This window comes from Hibiscus syriacus, unplaced genomic scaffold (genome assembly GCF_006381635.1).
Source record: "Hibiscus syriacus cultivar Baekdansim isolate YM2019G1 unplaced genomic scaffold, ASM638163v2 tig00110637_pilon, whole genome shotgun sequence".
Lineage (NCBI taxonomy): Eukaryota > Viridiplantae > Streptophyta > Magnoliopsida > Malvales > Malvaceae > Hibiscus > Hibiscus syriacus.
Window position 1 is genome coordinate 1,142,938 of NW_024062808.1, and position 22,151 is coordinate 1,165,088.

Sequence of the window (22,151 nt, forward strand, 5' to 3'; positions counted from 1 at the left end):
ACAATAGATGCTGTAAATTATAATATCATATTAATAAAAAATAAATCCAAACTTTAATAAAAAAAATAATTTTTAACTTTTAATAACATATCAAATAATTTATATTAGGTTACTGTGACAATAAAATTAGTATTTAATTTATTTATATCTAAAAACAATATTTTAATATTTTAATCATATTTTTAAGTTTAATCATGTGTTTATACAAAAAAACTAAAAACAAAAAAAGTTGTGAAGTTTAAGACTAATTGAAAAAGGAGTTAAGGACTAAATTGATAAGTTTTCAAATTCAAGGACTAAGAGTTAAGTTATACCAAATATGAAAATTGAAAGCATTTTAATCATGGGAGGGACCAAGTAAAAAGGGAGTGCCTGACTTTCCTTTAACGATTGAAAAGGACAAGGACCCACTTTTATCTTTTGCTTTCCAATTTTGCCCTTTACATTTGTTAAAATACTTTTTCTCCCCCTTGATTGTGTAATCATTTTCATTCTATTTCTCTCTGCAGTTTTCATCATCAGCGTATGTAAATTACATTTCCCGTAAAAGCACAACGATTTCCATTTCTCACACTTTCACAAACTCAAAATACAGAAAAATAAAATTTAGAAAAATTCAAAGATAGAGAGAGAGAGAGGAGAGATTCTGGAAATCACTCTGTTCCAGAGTTTCTCGTTGTAATTCATTGATTTTCTTATAAATTTTGAATTTCTGAGATCACTGCTAGTAACCGATCTTGTCATCATCTTCTTTGTTTTCACGGTAATTCTCTTTTATATCAGCTCTTAATCCGATTTCCCTTTCTGGGTCTCTTTTTTATTTTGATTTATCTCTGGGTTTAGATTTAGTTTTTTATGTTGGTATTTCTGGGTATCTTTGTTTGCGTAAGATCTTCTGTTTTCTTTTTACTGAATCTATTTGAGTGCGTGGGTAATTTTGTTCTGATTAGGGAGTTTAATCGTGTGAGTTAAGGTTATATTTTCTATTTGATTTATGATGAAAAAATTAGTTATTTGATTCTGGCATTTTCTTTTTCATTATTTGACATGTAAATGATTTTGCTCATGATTATTTTTCTAGGAATGCTTGTTCGATTGTCATTTGCTTTTTATTTGATGAAAATGATGTCGTCACTGCTGTAGTCGTCATGGATGACTTTAAGTGGGCGTTTGGTTCACGTAATAGAAGATTATTAGTGAAAATGTAAGATTAACAGGGAATATTATTACTGGAAATGTTATATTTTGTGTTTGGTTGGCAGGAACGTAAGATTATCGTGTTTGGTTAAAAAAAATAAAAGATTATTGGAATGTATATTTGACCAAAATGTCCTTATTATATATTTGTTTTTTTAACAAGTTGAAAAATATTTATATATTTTCTTTAAAAAATTTAAATTCATAAAATTTATAATTTTTATAAAATTGAAAATATAAAAATGTTTAATGAAATTTTAAAATTTTATTTTAATCCCTGAATTTCATATAAAATTTTAATTATAGAATTTTTTTTGTAAATCTAAAATAGTTTAAGGATAAATTTGTAATTTAACATTCGTAGAATTTTTATTATTTAATGACAGAAAAATGACATTTTAAAAAAATTAAGGGCATTTTAGTCCAAAACGCCGGGAATCCAACAATACCTAAGGAAATGGAGGTAATGATATTCCCGTAATATACCTTAAAAAAATACACTATTGGTAATCTTACATTACCGGGAATGAGATTCCTGGGCTAACCAAACGGGGGAATATGGATTCCATTCCCATGGGAATCCAACATTCCCCCATCCAAACACCCCCTAAGGGGTGTTTGGATCGAATGGAATCCACATTCTGGTTGGCTGGTAATCTCATTCTCGGTAATGTTTATTACCAATAGTAGATTTTTTGGGTATATTACCGAGAATGTCATTAACTACTTTCGTTATGTATTGTTGGATTACCGGCGTTTTGGATTATTTTAGATTTATAAAAAAAAGTTTATAATTAAAATTTATATGAAGTTCAGGGTTTAAATAAAATTACCATTTCATTAAACATTTTATATTTTCAATTTTGTAAAAAGAATATAAATTTTCGATAATTTTTTTTAAAAATATAAACATTAAAAATTATAAAAATATATATATATATATATATATAATAAGGATAATTTGTTCAAATATACATTCTAATAATCTTTTATTCCTTTAACCAAACACGGAAATCTTATATTCCTGGTAAACCAACCAAACACAAAATACAACATTCCCAGTAATCCTAATATTTGGTAATCTTACATTCCCAGGTAATTTTACATTCCGTGAACCAAACGCACCCTAAAAATTTGGTGTTTGTACGTTTGCACAATCAATAATAATTTTTTTTGTTTCTTTGCCCCCGGAGTGCTTGAAACTGTTTACCTTTTCGCTGAGATATGGAAAATATAAATGTTTATCCTTAATCAGTGCTGATTCATGTGACCACTTCCATGATACAGTGTCATCTACATTTTATCCTGTTGTTGTTTCATTAATTTATGGGCGAATTTGAAGTGAATGAAGCTATCCACATATGAGTGTTCAGTTGATGTTGTAATTTTCTCATTGGCTAGTTTGCTTTTAGATGAAAGTGAACTGAGTTCCCTTGTAACAACGACCTTTGTTTTCCCTTTATGTGCCAGTCTGGCAGGTATTGAAATGCGCAAAAAAATAGCAAAGCCGGGGATCATTAGAAAAGCTACTCGCCATGGTTTATATGGTTTCTGCTTATAGTCTGTTAAATTTTGGAGAGAAGTTTTAGGTTTTGTTGTGGAGTGCTCTGATTACAAACATGGGTTACAACTGCGATTTCTGTGCCCATCAAAGGCCGGTGGTATATTGCCGGTCCGATGCTGCCTGTTTATGTTTATCATGTGATCGAAATGTCCATTCTGCTAATGCACTGTCAAGACGCCATTCGAGAACACTATTATGTGAGAGATGCAATTCGCAACCTGCTTTTGTTAGATGCGCGGAGGAAAGGGTTTCCCTATGCAAGAACTGTGATTGGATATGTCATGGTACCTCTACCTCGAATTTGACACATAACAGGCAAACAATTAATAGTTACTCTGGTTGTCCATCATCCGCCGAACTTTCTTCCTTATGGCCATTCTTTTGGCAGTCCCCTTCACCGGCTGATTCTACTGGTGAGCAGGAAGTAGGTCTAATGAGCATCCCTGAGAATATGGAAAGGACTTCCTGGAGCCCTACAAGAAACACCATTAGCCAGAATCAGAATAATAATGGTGTTGCAGAAGTCAACAATGAAAATAATGCAGACATGGGAAGTGGTTGGGATGCCTCTTCTTCAATTCCGGAAATAAGATCACCACCACGAGCTCTAGATCAGCCAGCTGGATTAACTGATACGTCATTGCCCAAGGTAAATGATGAATTTGGAATATATTTATCATTAAAGAATCTAGATCAACTGTTATTAAGGTTCTTTCAGTCCCTTGCTATCCAAGTTTCATGGGACAGCATTAAAGAAATATGATTAAGCATTTTGATAAAGAGAGTCTATGTATGCAAATTTATTCTGCCGTTGCGCTTTATGTTGAAAAATATTAACATTGTGTGCTCAGGCCTCAGTGATAAATGCTCTTTCTGCATAGAACAAGCTTGAGGCTTAAGTGACAACATTTTCTTTAGATTAGTTCCTTCTGCACAAGGAATTTATGCCAATTGTTCCTTTCTTTCTTGATTGTGTTTTATAGTGGAAATCAAAGGATCATCTGAATTATCTCTTAGATCAACTTTACTTTTAGGTTGATATTGCAGAGAACAATTAATGAGGTCCTCAGAATATGATTACTTAATCAATAACCTCATCTTTATTATACAGCATCTTTGCCTATTTGTGACATGGGTTCCTAAATTTGGATCATATGCTAATGCTTCCTTTCTACTTGATTGTAGTTTTTCTTTTTTAAAATATATATGAGTTAGGATCCACTTACACATTTTAAAACATTTAAGTTTTACATGTTTTTTGGATCATTAGATTAACTGAGTTTAATGGATGAGATTATAGCTTTTAAATTTGAGGATAATCTACTTCCTTTTTATTGTTAATCTCAACCATCCATTTTTACTCATCCAATGATCCAAAAACACATGTAACACTACATCAACGGATTCTATCTATATATATTTATAATAGAGGGGAAAAGGCAGTTTAAAAGCAATTGACGCAAGAAATAGGGAAAGTGCAGTGAGATCATCTTGGAAGTCATCAAGAGTTCATTTTAATCATTAAAAGAGTGATTAGAATAATGTAATTCCATTTTGGGAACATTTGCTTATTTGCTTATTTTTGCTTTATTAAATTTGCAGTTATCTTTCCCTCCAACAAATCATCCTTCACTTTGTGAAAATGATCTCTGCGATGACTTCAACATGGATGACGTTGATCTGAACCTTGAAAAATATGAAGAACTCTTTGGAGAAACTCTCGATCACTCTGAAGAACTGTTTGGGAATGGTGGAATTGATAGCTTATTCAGGATGAAAGACATGTCTGCTGCTGATTCCAACTGTCGGGATGATGTGGCTGCTGAGGTTCTTTCTTCTCTTTTGAACTTTCTCTGTCTAAATTGTCTTTTTTCTTCATGATAGTGTTGTCATTTTTCTGGATTTTCTTTTTTTGTGGTGTTAAATAGTATGTATGACAATTATAAATATTTTGGGTATCAATTTTCTTTTTTCCCTCTCATATTTGTAAATGGGAGTATTCCTTGCCGAATCACAAGTTCTAGTTTTTGGAAATGTACAAGTTCTGTATGTTGTAATTGCTCTTTTCTACTAGATTAATGTACAAGTTCTGTATGTTGTAATTGCTCTTTTCTACTAGATTTTCTTTACTGTTACACAACGTCAATTTTATTTTGGCGGTGTATTATAGCATATATGACATTGCTTTCCCGACTTGTACCAAAACAAAGTTTAATATCCTTATACTTCAGCGTCTTCCTTTTGCAGTTTTCATTGTGATCAAAGGCAAATGTCCCTTTTTATATGGGGCAGTACTATCTACATGCAAACAACTTAAGAAATGGTTACTGTAATGAGAGGAAATTTACTGTCATATTTGCTGAGTATTTATTTCGTATTGTGCTTGGATATGGCATGCTTGTTTTATATTCCTTAGGAATCACACATTCCATAATTCCAGCCCCCGAGAATTTCAAGTTCATGGCAAATGTTCTCGTGATCAATGACTAAATATTATTCTTGTACAGGGCTCATCTATTGGTCTGGTCAACACAGTCCAACCCACATGCAGCAATGGGGCATCTGCTGATTCCATGATGAGCAATAAAACCGATTCAATTCTTTATTTTGCCGGAAGGCAGGCTCATTCAAGCCTATCATTTTCTGGCCTTACCGGAGAGAGTAGCAGAGGAGATTACCAAGATTGTGGAGCTTCACCAATGCTTCTCATGGCAGAGCCTCCCTGGTGTCCTCCATGTACTGAGAACACCTTCCAATCATCTACTCGAAGCAATGCTGTAATGCGTTACAAGGAAAAGAAGAAGACACGGAAGTAAGTATATGCCAATAACACATATAAGAAAATGTGCGGCCTTATATGATAATTTCTAGTTTTCAGGATGTTAATTTACGACAAACTAAGTAGATAATCATGTCTTGATTCTTGTTCCTCTGCTACAATTTCTAGCTTTTCTTCATGTGGACCTTTTTCATTTGCCTTCAAGTACCAACATAGCTGTGTGCAATTTTATGCAAGGAGCAGCAGAACTGACATGACGATTCCAAATAATTTGAAATCATTTTAATTTTAACATGTGTGTTCTTAGTAGTATAATTGTTTCTCGGTATCGTAATCTGTAAATAGTGCATATTTGTTACTATTCCTGCGTTCCCTATGAATTTTCATCCGTATATGTTTTAGCAACAATCCATTCCGAAAGTTGAAGTAAAATTGGACCTGTTGGTTTTGATGTTTTATTCTACCCATTGGAGGAGTTTATATGTTTAACTACTGTCCTTTGCATGATAGGTTTGAGAAGCGAGTGAGATATGCATCTCGCAAAGCAAGGGCAGATGTGAGAAAGCGTGTGAAGGGACGCTTTGTGAAAGCCGGTGATGCCTACGACTATGATCCATTGGTACGATTCTTTTAACCATGCTTTGTTAGTTGGAATGAATCGGTTTATTTCGAACTAATTAAAGTGACGGGCTGTGTGGTTGTATTACGGCGCTGTCGGTTTTTATCAACACAAAAGCACCATGAATAAATCCCAAGGCCTAGTTCTTTGTCACCATAAAAAAAAACATATCAATTGATCGTTAGATCAGTCGCCTGCTCGGTTCTTTTGTATGGACAGGAGGACGGATGCTCACTGTTGTCCTCCGAGCCATATTTATGCTCAGTGTTGGTTCTGTTGACAATAATATCTACCTTCAGCTGGTTCCCAACGCTTTTATAAAAGCCGCTGCTGCGGCCGCCATCGGAATTTGACATTCTAAGTTGGCCGGACTTACAATGTCGAGTCACGGGCAAAAGCATGCAGCAGCTTTAATTTTGATCTTCGTTTCTATTGTTCTTTTCTTCCCTTTTCTATTTAAATGTATAGCAAAGATCTTGGTTTGTATGAGCAGTTGAGAGTATTAATGGCCATTTTCCATTGCACTTGTATTTTTCTTATCCTTCTCTTTTCTGCTGAAAGTCTCTCGTTCGCTGATAATTATGAAAAATTCCAAAATACAATTTTTTAATATAAGATAAAAAAAAAAATAAAAGAAATTTGTTGTAACAGAAAATTTTATCAAGTGTAATTTTTAGGTTGAATACAATAACATTTTAGGGTGAAACTAAAAATGTTTATTTTTGCCCTTGTAGTAGATTCTAGGGCTGTATATGAGACAAGACAGATCGCGAGCTACTTGAGATCGACTCAATCAAGGCTCGATAAATATTTGGATCGACTCGATCAAGGCTCGATAAATACTCGGATCGAATGGACTCGAGCTCGAGCTTGACTCGAGTTCTTAACGAGCCGAAACGAGCTACTCGATATTCGACTCGAAAAGCTCGTGAGCAACTCGAAAATATAATATATTAAGATTTTATTTTTTAAAATACAAATTATTAATAATATTAATATTTATGTATTAATATTTTTTTTAAAAATACAGTAAGATTTCATGTATTTAAGGTTCATGTTTGAGTTTGAGACTTCAATCGATTTAAGTTTAAGATTTTTTTCTTCATTTTGAGCCTTTTTGAGCTGCTCACGAGCTTCAGTTCAGGATTTCGAGTCCGAGTCGAGCTTGAAAATTTTAAGCTCGCGGGTTTTCGAGTCGAGCTCAGCAATACTCGTCGACTCGGCTCGTTTACACCCTAGTAGATTTAATTTATCCTTTTTGCCCTTATCATATTTTCGTATCAATTTAGCCATCAAAGTTATTTAATTGCTTTATTTTATACTCTTCTTCTAACTTAAAATACTAAATTATAAACCTTAAGTTAGTTTAAGGTTTATGTTTATGGTCTAGAGGTAATAGAGATGGTCTTATCTGGCCTTGGGTAGGAGGGGCACCTGCCCAGGACTCAGAATTTATTTTATATACTATATTTATATAAAAAATGGGTTTATATAATTTATGTGACTCAATTATTTTTAACATTTATTATTAAGGGTTTAATTTTTTTAATACTTGTTATTAGGGGCCCAATTTCTTCAATATTTGTTATTAGGGGCATATTTCTAAATTTTAGTTTATTTTCTAAAATTTATTTGTTATTATCATGCGTCTATTTTTGTCAGTATTTTTTTTATTAAAAGTCCATTTTTTAATATTTATTATTATAAGCGTACTCTTAAAATTTTATTTTTTAAATATTTGTTATTAGAGACCAATTTTTTCAATGTTTGTTATATGGAGTTACCCTTAATTTTTTTTTCAACATTTGTTATTACTAACAACTACTTAAAAAATGGTATGCAACAACAACAACAATTATTATGTAGTAATAACGATATCGTCCGAAATCGTGATATCCATAATCTTTATGTCCATAATATCATATGTTATTAAAAATTTACAACTACAATATTTACAGTGACCGTAATATCATCCGCTATATTTGCAATAGTGATAAACGCAACGCGACTGAAGACAAATTTAAACTGTAATTTAAATCTTTGATTAGGGGCTTAATTTTTTTGTTTGCCCTAGGACCACAAAAATCTAAAAAAAGGGCATGGTAATAGTAATACGATTTTGAATTTAGGGTTTATAATTTAGGGTTTTAAGTTAGGGGAAGGGTATAGAATGATGCAATTAAACAACTTTGAGGGTTAAATTGATGCGAAAATACGATAGGGGTGAAAATAATAAATTGGGTTTACTATAGGGGTAAATATGACCCTTTTGCCTTTACTTTTCATAACATTTTCGATTGTAAGTTCTAAACCCTGTAATGCAACTTTTTTATTGTAACTGATAGTGTTATAAGTTCGTATAATTTTTTAGGTTGAATAAGATAACATTTTAGGTTGAAAATGGCTTCAACTAATCTAATAATTATGTGTTAACTTGATACAATTTATAACCGCATATTAAAATTTTACGTGCAGTGATACTGCATATAGAAGTGTTTTTAAGAAGAAAAAAATCCATGTAAGCATTTAAACCTTAATAACTGACTGTGTTTACTATTTAGACTAACTGGTTGAAATTTTATATTATTATAATTTAAATAATTTTTGTATTTTTATTAATGATTTAATTATATATTCATGAATATTGTCGTAAAGCTTCATCATCTATGATTAAATTGAAATAAATATAATATAATATCTGTTTAAAAATAACTCTCTATTATTTGACTTTGATCACATTTTACGTAAGCTTTTTTCTTTATAGCTTCTTTTTGTCGTAGTTGGAGATGGCAAGCCATAGATTGTTATTTACTATAGAATAAATTCAAACATTTAATCTAAAAAATTAAATCAAAAAAGTTCAAATCAAATGAAATTAAACATAAAATAATTAATTTAATTAAAATTAAATTTAAGATAATTTTAATTATGTTATAAAATAATTATAGTTCGAGACGATAATAATCATGAGATAAGAAAATAAACAAAAATTAAAATTTTTAAATAATAATAAAAATAAGTATAGAAAGAAATATTCTATCTGATAATTGATAAAAAATAAACTGAGACCTGTCGCTACATAGTTTCCTTAAAATAGATTTTCGACCACACAACAGTTGAGATCACGAGCTATCCCAAATTAATAAAAAAAATATAAATATCCTACTCAAAATAAATATATTTTAATTTTCAAATTTAAATATATAATAACTTTTAATTTGAAATATTTAAAAGATATAATTACCTTTTAATATTTAAATTTAAGAGATAATAAGTATCGTTTAAATTGAAATATTAAAAAACATATAATTATATTTTAATATTCAAAATTAAATAGATAGTAAATATCTTTTAATTTAAAATATTTAAAAAATATAAATATCCTACTAATATTCAAATTAAAGAGATAATAAATATCTTCTAATTTGGGATATTAAAAAAGATGTGAATTATCTTTGAACATATATTACCTTGTACTTACCCCAAATTAATAAAAAAATGATATGAATTTAATTATTAAATTCATTAATGAATCACTCATTTTTTTCTAACAATCTCTCACATGAATGAAATTAATGATTTTATAAAATATTTTGCCTCGATTTGATAATAGACTCTACGATTGATAGTTTCATAAGATAGGTAAATGTCATCTTTTGAACATTCCCTTGTTATAATATATTTATTTTATTGGCTAACTAGTAGACGTGGTGTCCTTGAACTGTCATGTCGTTTGTGTAAACAGTGATATACTTCACACAACTACCTCTCTGATAAGATTTTGTAGTTTTCATGGGTATATCCATATAGCTGTGAACATCATTTGATTTTGTAATACTTTGAAAGAATTATGCCCAGTAGTCTTCTTGAAGTGGTCTTACCTCACTCTAACGTAGATAACTTATGTTGCTTGGCTCTCCGAAGCACACACTGGTCACTAAAAACTTTTCTTAGCCTATACCACTTTTATCACTATTTACATTATAGGAACGAACTTGAGATAAATGACTCTCACAATGACCATACACAATTTATGCAATTAGGTTGTCTCTTCGAACCTAGATTTTGGGATATCAATTAACTAGGTAGGTTTTCTTTCACATAAGACCTTTGAATATCATGGGCTTTGGTCTAGTTCCTTTAGATGTTTTCTCAACTTGATCTCGCTTAAACCCTTTGATTAGCGAATCCACAATGTTATCATTTGATCTTACAAAATCAATAGAAATAACTCCATTAAAGATCAATTGTATAATGACATTATGTCGACGACACATAAGTCTCAATTTATTATTATACACAAAAACCTATGCTCTGACAATTGTTGTTTAATTGCCACAATATATACATACTGTGGGCACAAGTTTCGACCATTCTAGAATATCCTTAAGAAAATTTCGAAGCCATTCAATTTTTTTTTCCAGATTTATATAGAGCTACAAACTTAGATTCAATTGTGGATCAAGTTATAATAGTTTGTCTTAAGGATTTCCAAGACACAACTCCTACTCTTAAAGTGAATACATATTCATTTGTACCATTGGTATCTTGAATATCAGATATTCAACTAGTATCAAAGTATCCTTTTAAGACAACAAGATCTATGGAATAATGCAATTCATAATCTCGAGTATGTCTAAGATATCTTATTGTCATTGTTATTGTTTTCTAGTGATTTTCCCCAAAATAACTTGTGAATCTGCTTAGACTACTCATAGTGAAAGTGATGGCTGGTCTAGTACAACTCACAAGATACATTAAGTTGCCTATAACCCTTGTATATTTTACTTGGTGAACATATCTATCTTGATTTTTAGATTGACGTGAACAAGAATCTATTGGAGTTATGATTAAACCAGAATCATATTTGTTAAATTTCTCAAGAATCGTATCCACATAGTGTAACCGAGTTAGTATGAGACCTTTAGGTGATCTTTTAATTTGGATACTCATAATCGTATTGGCCAATCACGTATCTTTCATGTCAAATATTGAATTTAACAAGTCTTTGTTGTATTTTACCATTTTATTGTTAATTCTAATAATGGGTATGCCATCGACATATAAACATTTACACAACTGATGATATATTTAATGTTTGTAGTTTTGACATATACACATTTATCACACTTATTTATCTTGAAGTCTTTTGTTGTAATGACACTATTGAACTTCTTATGTCATTGTTTTGGTGCTCGTTTAAGTATATACAAAGACTTCACTAACCTACATACGTTCATTTATTGATCTATAACTACATGACCCTTAGGTTGTTCCATTTATATTTCTTCATCAAGGTCTTCATTTAGAAAAGCTGTTTTAATATCCATTTGATGTTCTTCTAGATTTTTCAAAGCAGCAATTGCGAGCATTATTCTTATGATGTTATTCTTAATACGTGAGAGTATGTATCAAAATAGTTAAAGTCTTCATTTTATCAGTATCCTTTTATAACCAATTTAGCCTAATACTTATTGGTTATTTCATCTACTTTCATTTTTCGTTTGAAAATCCATTTAAAATTTAGTGGTTTTTAGGAAGATCCACTAATTCCCACGTATAATTTTACATGATGGAATCAATTTCACTTTTAATGTCTTCATTCCATAAGATGCCTTTAGAGGATTGTATAACATCACTATACGTTTGAGGTTCAGCATCTAACATAAATGTTAGAAAGTCTAGTCCAAATGATCTTTCTACCCTTGTTTGTTTGCTCATTCTTAGCTCTATTTCAATTTCATCATTTTGTCAATTATTTGTACTATCTCAATTGTTATTCTCTAGAGTTTGTTTTGTTAAACTTTGATCAATCTTCCTTTATCCATAGAGGAAAATATTTTCAAACAATGTACATTCTTTGATTATATTATTATGTTCTTGTGAATCTCATGGTTATTTGATTCATACACAAAAAATCGATACGCATTGTTATATTCTGTATTGCCAATGAAAATACAATCCACAATTTTATGACCTATTTAAATTTGTTTTGGTAATGGGGCCATTACCTTGGCAAGACACCATTGCATTTTCAAATGATTTTAAGAAAGTTTTTGACCTTTCCACAATTCACCATAATTCATATGGTTTCTTGTCCCTTTTCTTCTGGGGTATCTTATTTAAAATGTAATTAGCTAAAAGAATATCTTCATCTTACATGTTATGTGATAACCTAGAGCTTTCTAACAAGACATTCACCATTTATTTTAGAGTTTGATTTTTTTCGTTTGGTTACATCATATGATTGAGGAGAATATGGTGGTGTCATTTCTTGAAAAATACTATATTATAAACAAAATTCATCAAATGATTCAACGTAATCATCACTATGATAATTTCTCATCATCTTAATCATTTTATTAAGTTAGTTTTTGCCTTCTTATTTTAGAGTATAAATTTCTTTATAACTTCATCCTTGCTCTTAAGCAAATACATATAGTAATACTTTGTGTTTTCATTAATGAAGGTAATAAAAATATTTATTCACTTATCTCGTTTGAATAAATTTAAAGTCATAAGTGTTGCTATGTATTAAATTAAATGTTTTAGTATTTGTTTCAATAGTTTGAAAAAATGACATTGTTAATTTTGCCTCAACATATGTTTCACATATATAATTATAATTAATGTGAAAAGAATGAATGTGTTTCATGTTAATTAATCTATGCAGGGTAACATAATTAACATGTCAAAGCCTACCATACCATAAATTAAATGATTCAAGCATATAAACTGAAGAAGAAGTGGTATACTTATTCATGCTTTTGACTTTCATAAAGATAGCATTGAGTTTTCACATATCATTAAATACATATCCTCTACCCATAAATATTCTCCTAGACAAAATCAACTTTTGGGATTCAAATACAATTCTAAAGCAATGAACACTTAAGAGCATTCTAAAAATAAGTTTTTTTCCCATATGTCAGACACATATAACACATTCTACAGCTTGAGTTGTTTAAGGTGTCAATTCAGAAAAAATTCTTATCGCTATAAATATAACGCGTGACTCCAATATCAAGTCATCTTTCTCTTAGATTAGAGTCAACTATGTAATTTCAAAGATCACAACACATAGATCTAAGTCCTCCTCGTCCTTAGCCATTCTTTCCACAATATTAGTCTCATAAGCTTTGGCTTTCTTTAGACGTCTGCACTCAGAGGACTATCATTCCTCATCTGTAGCACTTTTCTTGCAAAATTTTCCTTCTTAAATAGGCTTCATCTTTGACTATTTTTGGGTTGTTTTCCCTTCATAAAATCCACGACTTCTATCACATTTGTCTTAACCTCTTTGAAAATTTCTTTGTTGAGTTTATTGTCATTAACTTTATAGTTCTCTTCTATTTGTAGTCTGACAATTAGTTATTCAACAATTATTTTCTTCCTTTTTTGCTTCAGATAATTCTTGAAGTCACTCTATCTGAGATATAATTTTTCAATAATAGCGGCTACTAACAATTAGTTATTCAACAATTATTTTCTTCCTTTTGTGCTTCGGATAATTCTTGAAGTCACTCCATCTGAGATATAATTTTTCAATAATATTGGCTATTAGAAAGATTTGCTATAACAATTCTTTCAGCAGTAATTCCATAAACAATTACTTGAAGTTCCTCAACTTGATTTACTATGAGTTTATAATCAACTATAGTATAATTTAAAAAGTTTTTAACTTTAGCATCTTCATCTTTTTATTTGTGGTCTAATGTCTCTTACAATTTCTTAGTTGTTTCATGAATAACATATACCAAATACAGTGAATCCTGTAGACCATTATGAAAATAATTTTGGCATATAAAATCAGTTTGCTTCCAAGCATTAACAATATGGAAGGTGGTAATATTGTTTACCTCTCCTTCTCCTTCTTTAAAAATAGTAGGATATTCTTAAAGAACTTCGTAAGATTCATTGTGGTCATACAGAACAACATCTTTTATTGTCATGTCTTGAAATTCTGTCCATTAAATTTCACTCGCTTCTCGTTGTGGTTGCCATTGCTAGTTGACTCACATTCAAATTTAGATCATGAATCAGAATCATCATTCTAACATCCACATTGGGTAAATCAGTTGAGTCTATTGTCACCATTATTTATGTAAAAGAAATAAAACTATAATTAGTAATAATTCTAGTAGACAAAAAATTAATTATCATTTATTTTTTATTTTGTCATTGAAAGAGTCTACACTCTGAAACAAAATTAGTAACTAATATTACTTTAACGCTAATTTTTAGAATATAATTGTGCACTTTAAGATTAAGCAAATCCGTTAAAACAACAGAAAACAAATTTATTTAATATCTCAATTTTATCACGCTTTTCAAATCATCTTGAATTAAAGAAAGGTATAAAAAATTATCTTAATATTGTTATAAAATATAACAACCTGAGACGATAATAACCTCTAAGATAAGAAAATAAACAAAAATTAAATTTCCTAAATAATAATAAAAATATGTATAGAAAGAAATAATCTATCTGATAGATCAATTATTCAAAAATAAATTGAAGTATGTTGCTACAGAGTTTCCTTAAGACAGATTTTTGGCCACTCTTAGATGCTCGAGATCGTTGATTGTCTATCTCATAAGATACAATAACTAAATGATCAACGTACATTAACACAACTGTAGAGATCACGAACTATTCATTATTTTCGCCTGTCACCGAAAAACTAGATAAAAAGAAAAGATAATTTTTCAAGTTGTTTCAAGTTTTTAAATTTTGAATTAAGTCAACATAATATTTATAGGGATTCTCAAAGGAGATTTACTTAAAATAGATATATTTTAATATTCAAGTTTAAATAGATAATTAATATCTTTTAATTTGAAATATTCAAAAGATATCTATTAATATATAAATTTAAAGAGATGATAAATATCTTTTAATTTAAAATATACTTACCTTTTAATATTTAAATTTAAAGAAATAATAAATATTTTTAATTTAAAAATTGAAAAATATATAACCATGTTTTAATATTCAAAGTAAAATAAATAATAAATATCTTTTAATTTAAAATATTTAAAAGAATACAATTATCCTATTAATATTCAAATTAAAAATATAATAAATATCTTTTAATTTAAAATATATAAAAATAATATAAATTTAATTTAATTATCAAATCTATCAATAAATTAACTCACTCTTTCCAGCAAATTATTTAATAACAAGGTAAAAATATTATTTTTCCAATTAAATTAAATAAATCAAATGTGGAGTCAAATTTAAAATAATATGAGACTATCTTAGATTACAGTAAAAAATATTTTTTAACTCACTCTTTCCAGCAAATTATTTAATAACAACTAATCTAAAATAGTAATCAGATAATTGTATTATAAAACATCAATAAATTATTATTAATTTGTTATTACAGTAAAAAATATTTTTTTATTAAGCTAAGACGATTATAAAATAATATTTATTGTAAATACTCTAAACCATTTAATAATAAACATTAAATCACACTGCTACAGTCACTGATGCTTTAACCCTTGACCTCATGGAAAAATAATGATTTCTTTAACCACTGAGATAAGTTGATTTGTGCTATATGAAAGTTTAGGTCAAGGGTGACTCCCCAGTCCAGGACCAGAGTAAACCTAAGACCCAATTGCGATTTATATAGAAATTTGAACTCTTGACCTTGCTTTAAGTGATATTTTCAACCCAGTTTGTTCCATTCGCAATCGCCATAATTTGAACTCTTGATATTGCTTAAGAAATCTAATGTTTCATCCCACTAAACTAACTGCTTATTGATAGAGTTAAAGGGTTATTTAATCGTGATCTGATGTGGTTAAACGATGTCAAATGTGATTGAATAATTGATTTACTATTAAATAATGTTTGTTGTTATTTTGTAACTTCTGAAATTTTAGTTGTGAAAAAAATTACTCTTATTTTATTCACTATTTTGTAATTTACCCTTAGATTTATTGGATTATTATAAAATGATATTAAAGTTGTCAAATTATTATAAAAGAATCAAATTTATCGAGATTTATTACTGTATATAATTCTACAATAATTATTATTAATGATTTAATAAATCTAATGATTATTTTATGTCATTTTGTAATTGTAAATTGTTTACTTTGCTTGTAGAAAAAGTGTAACATATCATTTGCTACGTTATCAATATTTTTATATAATATTTGCTTCAATATTTTAAATTATAACGAAGATTTACGATTATAATCATAACATTTTTTATAATCATTGACATAGAAATTAATCACTTAAAATCACATAAGGATTATATAAGAAAAGATTAAAAATCCTAACTAAAAACTCGAATAAAGATAGATACAAACATATATGATTGCATTAGCAAGCAAACAATCAAAAAAAAAGGGACGTGGAAAATTGAATCAGCAAACAAAGCTGGATGCGAACATACTGAAAGGTCATTGACAAATTGTAAATCAGAATCGAGCGACGTGGAAAACTATCCATAAACGTAAACCGGGTATTCAAATCTAATCTTAGAGTCCAAAACAGAGAAGATAACATGATAACAGATAAATATCATCTTAATCAGTTGTGACGATATCAAATCAACCCTTAAGAAAAGATAAATGAAAACAATAATTAAACGATCGAAAAATATGTAAAAAGACAAAAGAAAATGCACCATAAAGACATACAAACATACTTATTACAAATAAAAATAAATAAAGATCATGTTATATAAAAAATAAAGGGACAATAAAAAATATCGACATTCGACAACTAATGTCAAAGTATGTGTCGCCTTCGATCAATAAAAAATATGTGTTACTACATTGTAATCATTCAAACTATTAAAAAATATAAAAAATATAAATAAAAGATAAAAATGATGAAAATTATTCGTTATAAAAAGGTTTGTATAAATAAGTATTTAAGTTATATTCTTTTTATCATCTAAGTAACTAAAGTATTTTCAATCGAAATAAATATTTAAACTTAATTTTTATCAAAAATATGTACCTAAAATAATTTTGGTTAAAATAAGTACATGAAGTATTTAATTTTTTCATCTAAGTATTAAAAAAGTTGATATGCGACATTAATTAAAGAATATTTTAGATATTTAAATAAAAAAATTAAATAATTTAAATATCTATTTTGATCAAAATATTCTTTAAGTACCTATATTGATAAAAAAAAAATTACGTACTTAATTTAATATGTAGACTTATCCAAAAGGGCACTGCATATCCTGCAATCAGCATGAGCATTCAATTTAAAAGAAAAAACGCTATGAATAAATAAAAATCTCTAAGTTTCTCGATCGGGGCTTGGACTTTGATCAGTGTCGCGTTCAATCCTCCAGTCTCCATCGATCTGATTATTCGATCCCATCTTCGTTAGGTATAACCCCTTTTTCTTTCCCTTTTGAGTTATACTCTATAAATTTTAGGGTTTTCTTATTTTAATTTGATTTTGAGGTTTCGGCCTTGTCTGATTAGCGAAATGTGCTGGTTCCGTGTTTTATTTTCTCGATTAGCTAAGCATTCCTTTGTTCTTTAACTTCTGGTTTTGGATTCTTTCTTGGGATTGACTCAGATTAGTTTTGACCAATCTAAATCATATGGTTGACTGATTACGAGATCTGACTAGTTTTTGCCTGAAAGGAACGAATTTAGGGTTGTTTTGAGTTCTTAGATGTTGAACTGAATTTGGACTTAAATTTTTGGTCAATTGAGTTGGGATAACCATTCAGGAACTAAATATGGATTAAAACTTTCCCAAAACTGATTTTTGGTCACATAAGTTGTATCATTTTCATATCTATAACACGGACTGTTTTGAATGTTCTCTTTAGTGATGGTATGCATATTTTTGTTTTACATGGAACGATTTTATTGGAAAAGTATTACATGTTATTTGTTATGAGCTCTTTAATTTCAAAAATTATGCTTTTTGTTTTTTTGTAAAAAAAGAGAACTGTTTTCTTTCTCTTTAGAAACAACTTTTGAAGAAGTATATAGAGCTTATATTTTGATTATTGTATATTCCAAGTTGTGCTAGTTGATGGTTCAATTTCAAAGCTTTTATTTGCAGATTAATCAAGATTTTTATTGATGGGAACATCATCTGGTTCTAATATTAACCATCAGCATTCATCCAAGATGTTGCCCCCTCGTCAACAACCACGGTCAGGGAGCTTACATACGTCATTGTCCTTGGTCTCCTCAGATCCTCGCTTGTCACCTGATCCCCATGAACACAAATCGAACTCGGATAACGTTCACGAATCTCCTAATGAGAGTGCTAGCTCACGAGAAACTTGGCCTACTGCTGATGCTGTCGCACCAAAGGAGATAGAAAATGTGAAAATGGAAAATGATTGCCTTGAGCAGTCTGTTATTCGTCGTGTTTCTAGTGCTGATAAGATAACTCTTCGAGACATTGCTAGAGAAAGAGTTGATGTTATATCGGAAAAGATACAACACCTACCTGATGAGTATATAGATGAGTTGAAGAATCAACTCAAGGCTATCCTAGAAGGCAACGGTGGTTCACAGAACAGGGAAGAGTTTTTTATTCTTCAGAAGTATGTTCAAAGTAGATCTGATTTAACAGCAAAGACACTAATAAGAGCACACCGGTCACAACTTGAGATCCTTGTTGCAATAAATATGGGAATTCAGGCATTCTTGCATCCAAACGTCAGTCTTTCCCAAACTTCTCTCATCGAGGTATTTGTCTACAAGAGATGCAGAAATATAGCATGCCAAAACCAGCTACCTGCAGATGACTGCACCTGTGAAATATGTGCCAATAGAAATGGCTTTTGCAATCTTTGTATGTGTGTTATCTGCAACAAGTTTGATTTTGAAGTAAATACCTGCCGCTGGATTGGCTGTGATTTGTGCTCCCATTGGACTCATACTGATTGTGCTATTCGTGATGGGCAAATCTGTATGGGCCCTTCAGTTAAACGTGCAGCAGGTCCTACTGAAATGCTCTTCAGGTGTCGTGCTTGCAATCGACCATCTGAGCTGTTAGGTTGGGTTAAAGATGTCTTCCAGCATTGTGCTCCAGCCTGGGACAAGGAGGCTCTTATGAGAGAACTTGATTTTGTTAGTAGGATATTTCGTGGAAGTGATGATCCTGGAGGGAAGAAACTCTTTTGGAAGTGTGTGGATCTTTTAGAAAAAATGAGGGGTGGACTTGCAGAGTCTGCAGCTTGCAGATCGATATTAGTATTTTTCCAAGGTACAATACATGCTAGTTATTTAATCATCATGCAAAATATCATGTAATTTTTTCTTCTTGTCTGGTAGAAATTACCTGGTGAATGAAAAATACCCCGAAGTGAAATATTAGGAGTTTATTCGAAGATTTCCTATTTTAGGTTTATTTTAGAACCAAGGCTTCAGCACCTACAATTGCTTCACACTTTCATAAGAGCATGAACATTCTTGTAGATGTTCTCTCCGTGAAGTAAAAGAAGTAACGAGTCTTACTATAGAGGCTTGAACTATTAGTTGAAGCAATTAGACTCCAAAATCTGAAAGTACAAAAGCAAATCATGAGGAACTGCTAGTCTTGCAATAAAAAAAACTCGATTCTAACAATTTTGTTGTCTATCAAGAATATTTTGTTGCATAAAAGATCTACTTTTTTATTAAATCATTGTACTTGCTGTAGAACTTGGCTTAGATTCCCCAACAAGCTTGGAATATGTGGAAGGTGGGCGGCTGATAGCACCACAAGATGCTTGTAATAGAATTGCAGATGTAGTGCAAGAGGCCATAAGGAAGATGGAAATGGTGGCTGATGAAAAGATGAGACTGTTCAAGAAAGCTCGGTTGTCCCTTGATGCTTGTGAGCGGGAGCTCGAGGACAAGGCCAAGGAAGTAGCAGAACTAAAGCTGGAGAGACAGAAAAAGAAGATGCAGATAGAAGAGCTGGAGAAGATTGTAAGGCTTAAACAGGCAGAGGCTGATATGTTCCAGCTTAAGGCCAATGAGGCAGAACGAGAGGCTGAGAGGCTTCAAAGAATTGCTCTTGCGAAGGCAGATAAATCAGAGGAAGACTATGCCAGCAGTTACCTGAAACAGCGCTTGAGTGAGGCGGAGGCTGAAAAGCAGTATTTGTTTGAAAAGATCAAGCTGCAGGAGAGCTCACGTGCGCAGCAGAACAATAATGGAGGCGATTCTTCAAAGGCATTGATGTATTCCAAAATCCATGATCTGCTTCATGGATACAATTCCCCCTCTAAGACCGAGTCCCGACCAAACGATCACAATGGTTTTAGAACAAATCCCTAAGGAAGTCTGACGCGAGGTCGGAATGTGTTGATTGTGGTGAACTAGACTAAAAGATTTGGTGCTTTAATTTATCTATGAACCTTCAATCTTCAATCTTTGTATGATAATTGTTGTCCTGTAAAACAATTAGGTGTGGTGAATCTGGTTTCTCCTTATTTAGCTTTTCTAATGGTTCATAGTATCATAAACATATTGTCCTAATGCAATGAAGATGTTATGGTTTAGGGACGGATGTTAAATTTTATGTTAGGGGCAACCTAAAATTCTAGGGGTATGACATATTTTCAATAGAAAATACATGGCAATTTTAAGTTTTAAGGGATGATTGCCCCCAGCCCTGGGTCCATCCCTGCTATGGTTTCAGTCTCTTCATGATTGAATTCAATAGCCGAGACAATTGAAAAACATAATCAGAAAAAATAAATCTTGTTTGCAGAATAGACGAATCTTTCTTAGTTCATTTTTACTTTTCAAGGGTATTGATTTATCATGTCAAATTGTATACCAAACAAAGCTTCCATTTTTACTTCTTTGGACCAGATGCGTTTATAGAACATAAATTTATATAATTTTGTGTGTTGGTTGAGTTTGCAATTTTATATAACTGAGAAGCAACACTTCTGTATAGATTTTTGAGTGGGATATTGATGGAACTGGTTTTTTCTGCAATGTATATAAAGATGTCCGAGAACAGTAAGCTGTTTATTGGTGGGATATTTCAGTAGTTTTGGTGTAGTAGAGGCGGTGTTCATGAAGGACCGGACCACCGTGGTTGTTTTCTCCTATCCGGCTGACGCAGAGATAGTTATCAAGGAGAAACACAACATTGATGGCAGGACGGTAAGCAGTTCATTGAGCACACTTTCTGGGCGGTGTTCTGTTCATTGATGCCATTAGGTTTGCTGAAACATAAAAGATAAATACCGGACTGAGTCAGGATTCCTATTCGAAAGTATATATTTTTTTTCAAAAAATAGGGAGCGATTCATAATTATCTCATAAATATTTAAATTTTATATATAAATTAAATGTAGGCTTTTTACCTGGTTGGGACCCCTCCCATATATGTAGGGTTGTTCATTAGGTTAAAACCGAACCGAATTAACTATAATCGAATTAATCGATTTTTTTTTTCTTTAACCGTTAATCAAATTGATTTTTTTTTTTGAAAAAATTAAATGTTTTTTAATTCAAAAAAGTATAATTAATTTAAATAATATAGAATTATAAAATAAAAATTTCAGATAAATTTTTTAATTAATTAATATTGATTTAGGTTTAAAAGTTATTGGATCTTAAATTATTAATTGGGTTTTAAATGGTTTGGGCTGAGCCCATATGTTATATATAAAAAAATGGTTGTCCCTTGTTCCCATATGTAATGAGGTAAGGGGGAGGTAAGATAGTAGACTGACCCAACACTAGGTTGAGAGCAGCTTCCGTAGAAGACCTCCAAATTATGAAATGCCCTCCATAGGACTCGATCCCAATACCTCAAGGTTAAAAACCTTGTGCTCTACCAACTGAGCTAGATGGTCATTTCAAATGGTTATCCCTTGTTCCCATATGTAATGGGGTAAGAGGGAGGTAAAATAGTAGGCTGCCCCCAACACCAGTTGAGAGCAGCTTCCGTAGAAGACCTCCGAATTATGAAATGCCCTCCGTGAGACTCGATCCCACGACCTCAAGGTTAAGAACCTTGTGCT

The 22,151-nt window shown here is 30.7% G+C and overlaps 2 protein-coding genes across 5 annotated transcripts; both read left to right on the forward strand.

The window, feature by feature from the left end:
* Window positions 1-541: 541 nt before the first annotated feature.
* On the forward strand, window positions 542-6,667 carry LOC120136697 (zinc finger protein CONSTANS-LIKE 9-like). Of its 3 annotated transcripts, XM_039152659.1 has the most exons (6): window positions 544-763; window positions 2,668-3,410; window positions 4,364-4,588; window positions 5,269-5,573; window positions 6,051-6,159; window positions 6,277-6,667. In XM_039152659.1, exons 2-6 carry the CDS (start codon window positions 2,817-2,819, stop codon window positions 6,286-6,288), a joined length of 1,245 nt encoding a protein of 414 aa, XP_039008590.1. In that variant the 5' UTR covers window positions 544-763; window positions 2,668-2,816; the 3' UTR covers window positions 6,289-6,667. The 3 variants fall into 3 exon arrangements, with proteins under 3 accessions (XP_039008591.1, XP_039008590.1, XP_039008589.1); XM_039152660.1 differs by lacking the exon at window positions 6,277-6,667 and having other exon boundaries at window positions 542-763; window positions 5,269-5,606; XM_039152658.1 differs by having other exon boundaries at window positions 6,051-6,667.
* A 10,738-nt stretch (window positions 6,668-17,405) lies between these two features.
* Window positions 17,406-20,585, forward strand: LOC120136896 (OBERON-like protein). Of its 2 annotated transcripts, none has more exons than XM_039152825.1 (3): window positions 17,406-17,536; window positions 18,230-19,387; window positions 19,823-20,585. In XM_039152825.1, the coding sequence occupies exons 2-3, from the start codon at window positions 18,250-18,252 to the stop codon at window positions 20,443-20,445; spliced, it is 1,761 nt and encodes a 586-aa protein (XP_039008756.1). In that variant the 5' UTR covers window positions 17,406-17,536; window positions 18,230-18,249; the 3' UTR covers window positions 20,446-20,585. The 2 variants fall into 2 exon arrangements, with proteins under 2 accessions (XP_039008756.1, XP_039008754.1); XM_039152823.1 differs by having other exon boundaries at window positions 17,406-17,532; window positions 18,228-19,387.
* Window positions 20,586-22,151: the final 1,566 nt, after the last annotated feature.

Bases quoted from the DNA above. Each gene is read 5' to 3' on its own strand.
- LOC120136697 (XM_039152658.1), top strand. From the start codon at position 2,817: ATGGGTTACAACTGCGATTTCTGTGCCCATCAAAGGCCGGTGGTATAT. The intron at 3,411-4,363 runs GTAAATGATGAA...TTAAATTTGCAG, and splicing joins CTGATACGTCATTGCCCAAG to TTATCTTTCCCTCCAACAAA. The intron at 5,574-6,050 runs GTAAGTATATGC...TTTGCATGATAG, and splicing joins GAAAAGAAGAAGACACGGAA to GTTTGAGAAGCGAGTGAGAT.
- LOC120136896 (XM_039152825.1), top strand. From the start codon at position 18,250: ATGGGAACATCATCTGGTTCTAATATTAACCATCAGCATTCATCCAAG. The intron at 19,388-19,822 runs GTACAATACATG...TACTTGCTGTAG, and splicing joins GATATTAGTATTTTTCCAAG to AACTTGGCTTAGATTCCCCA.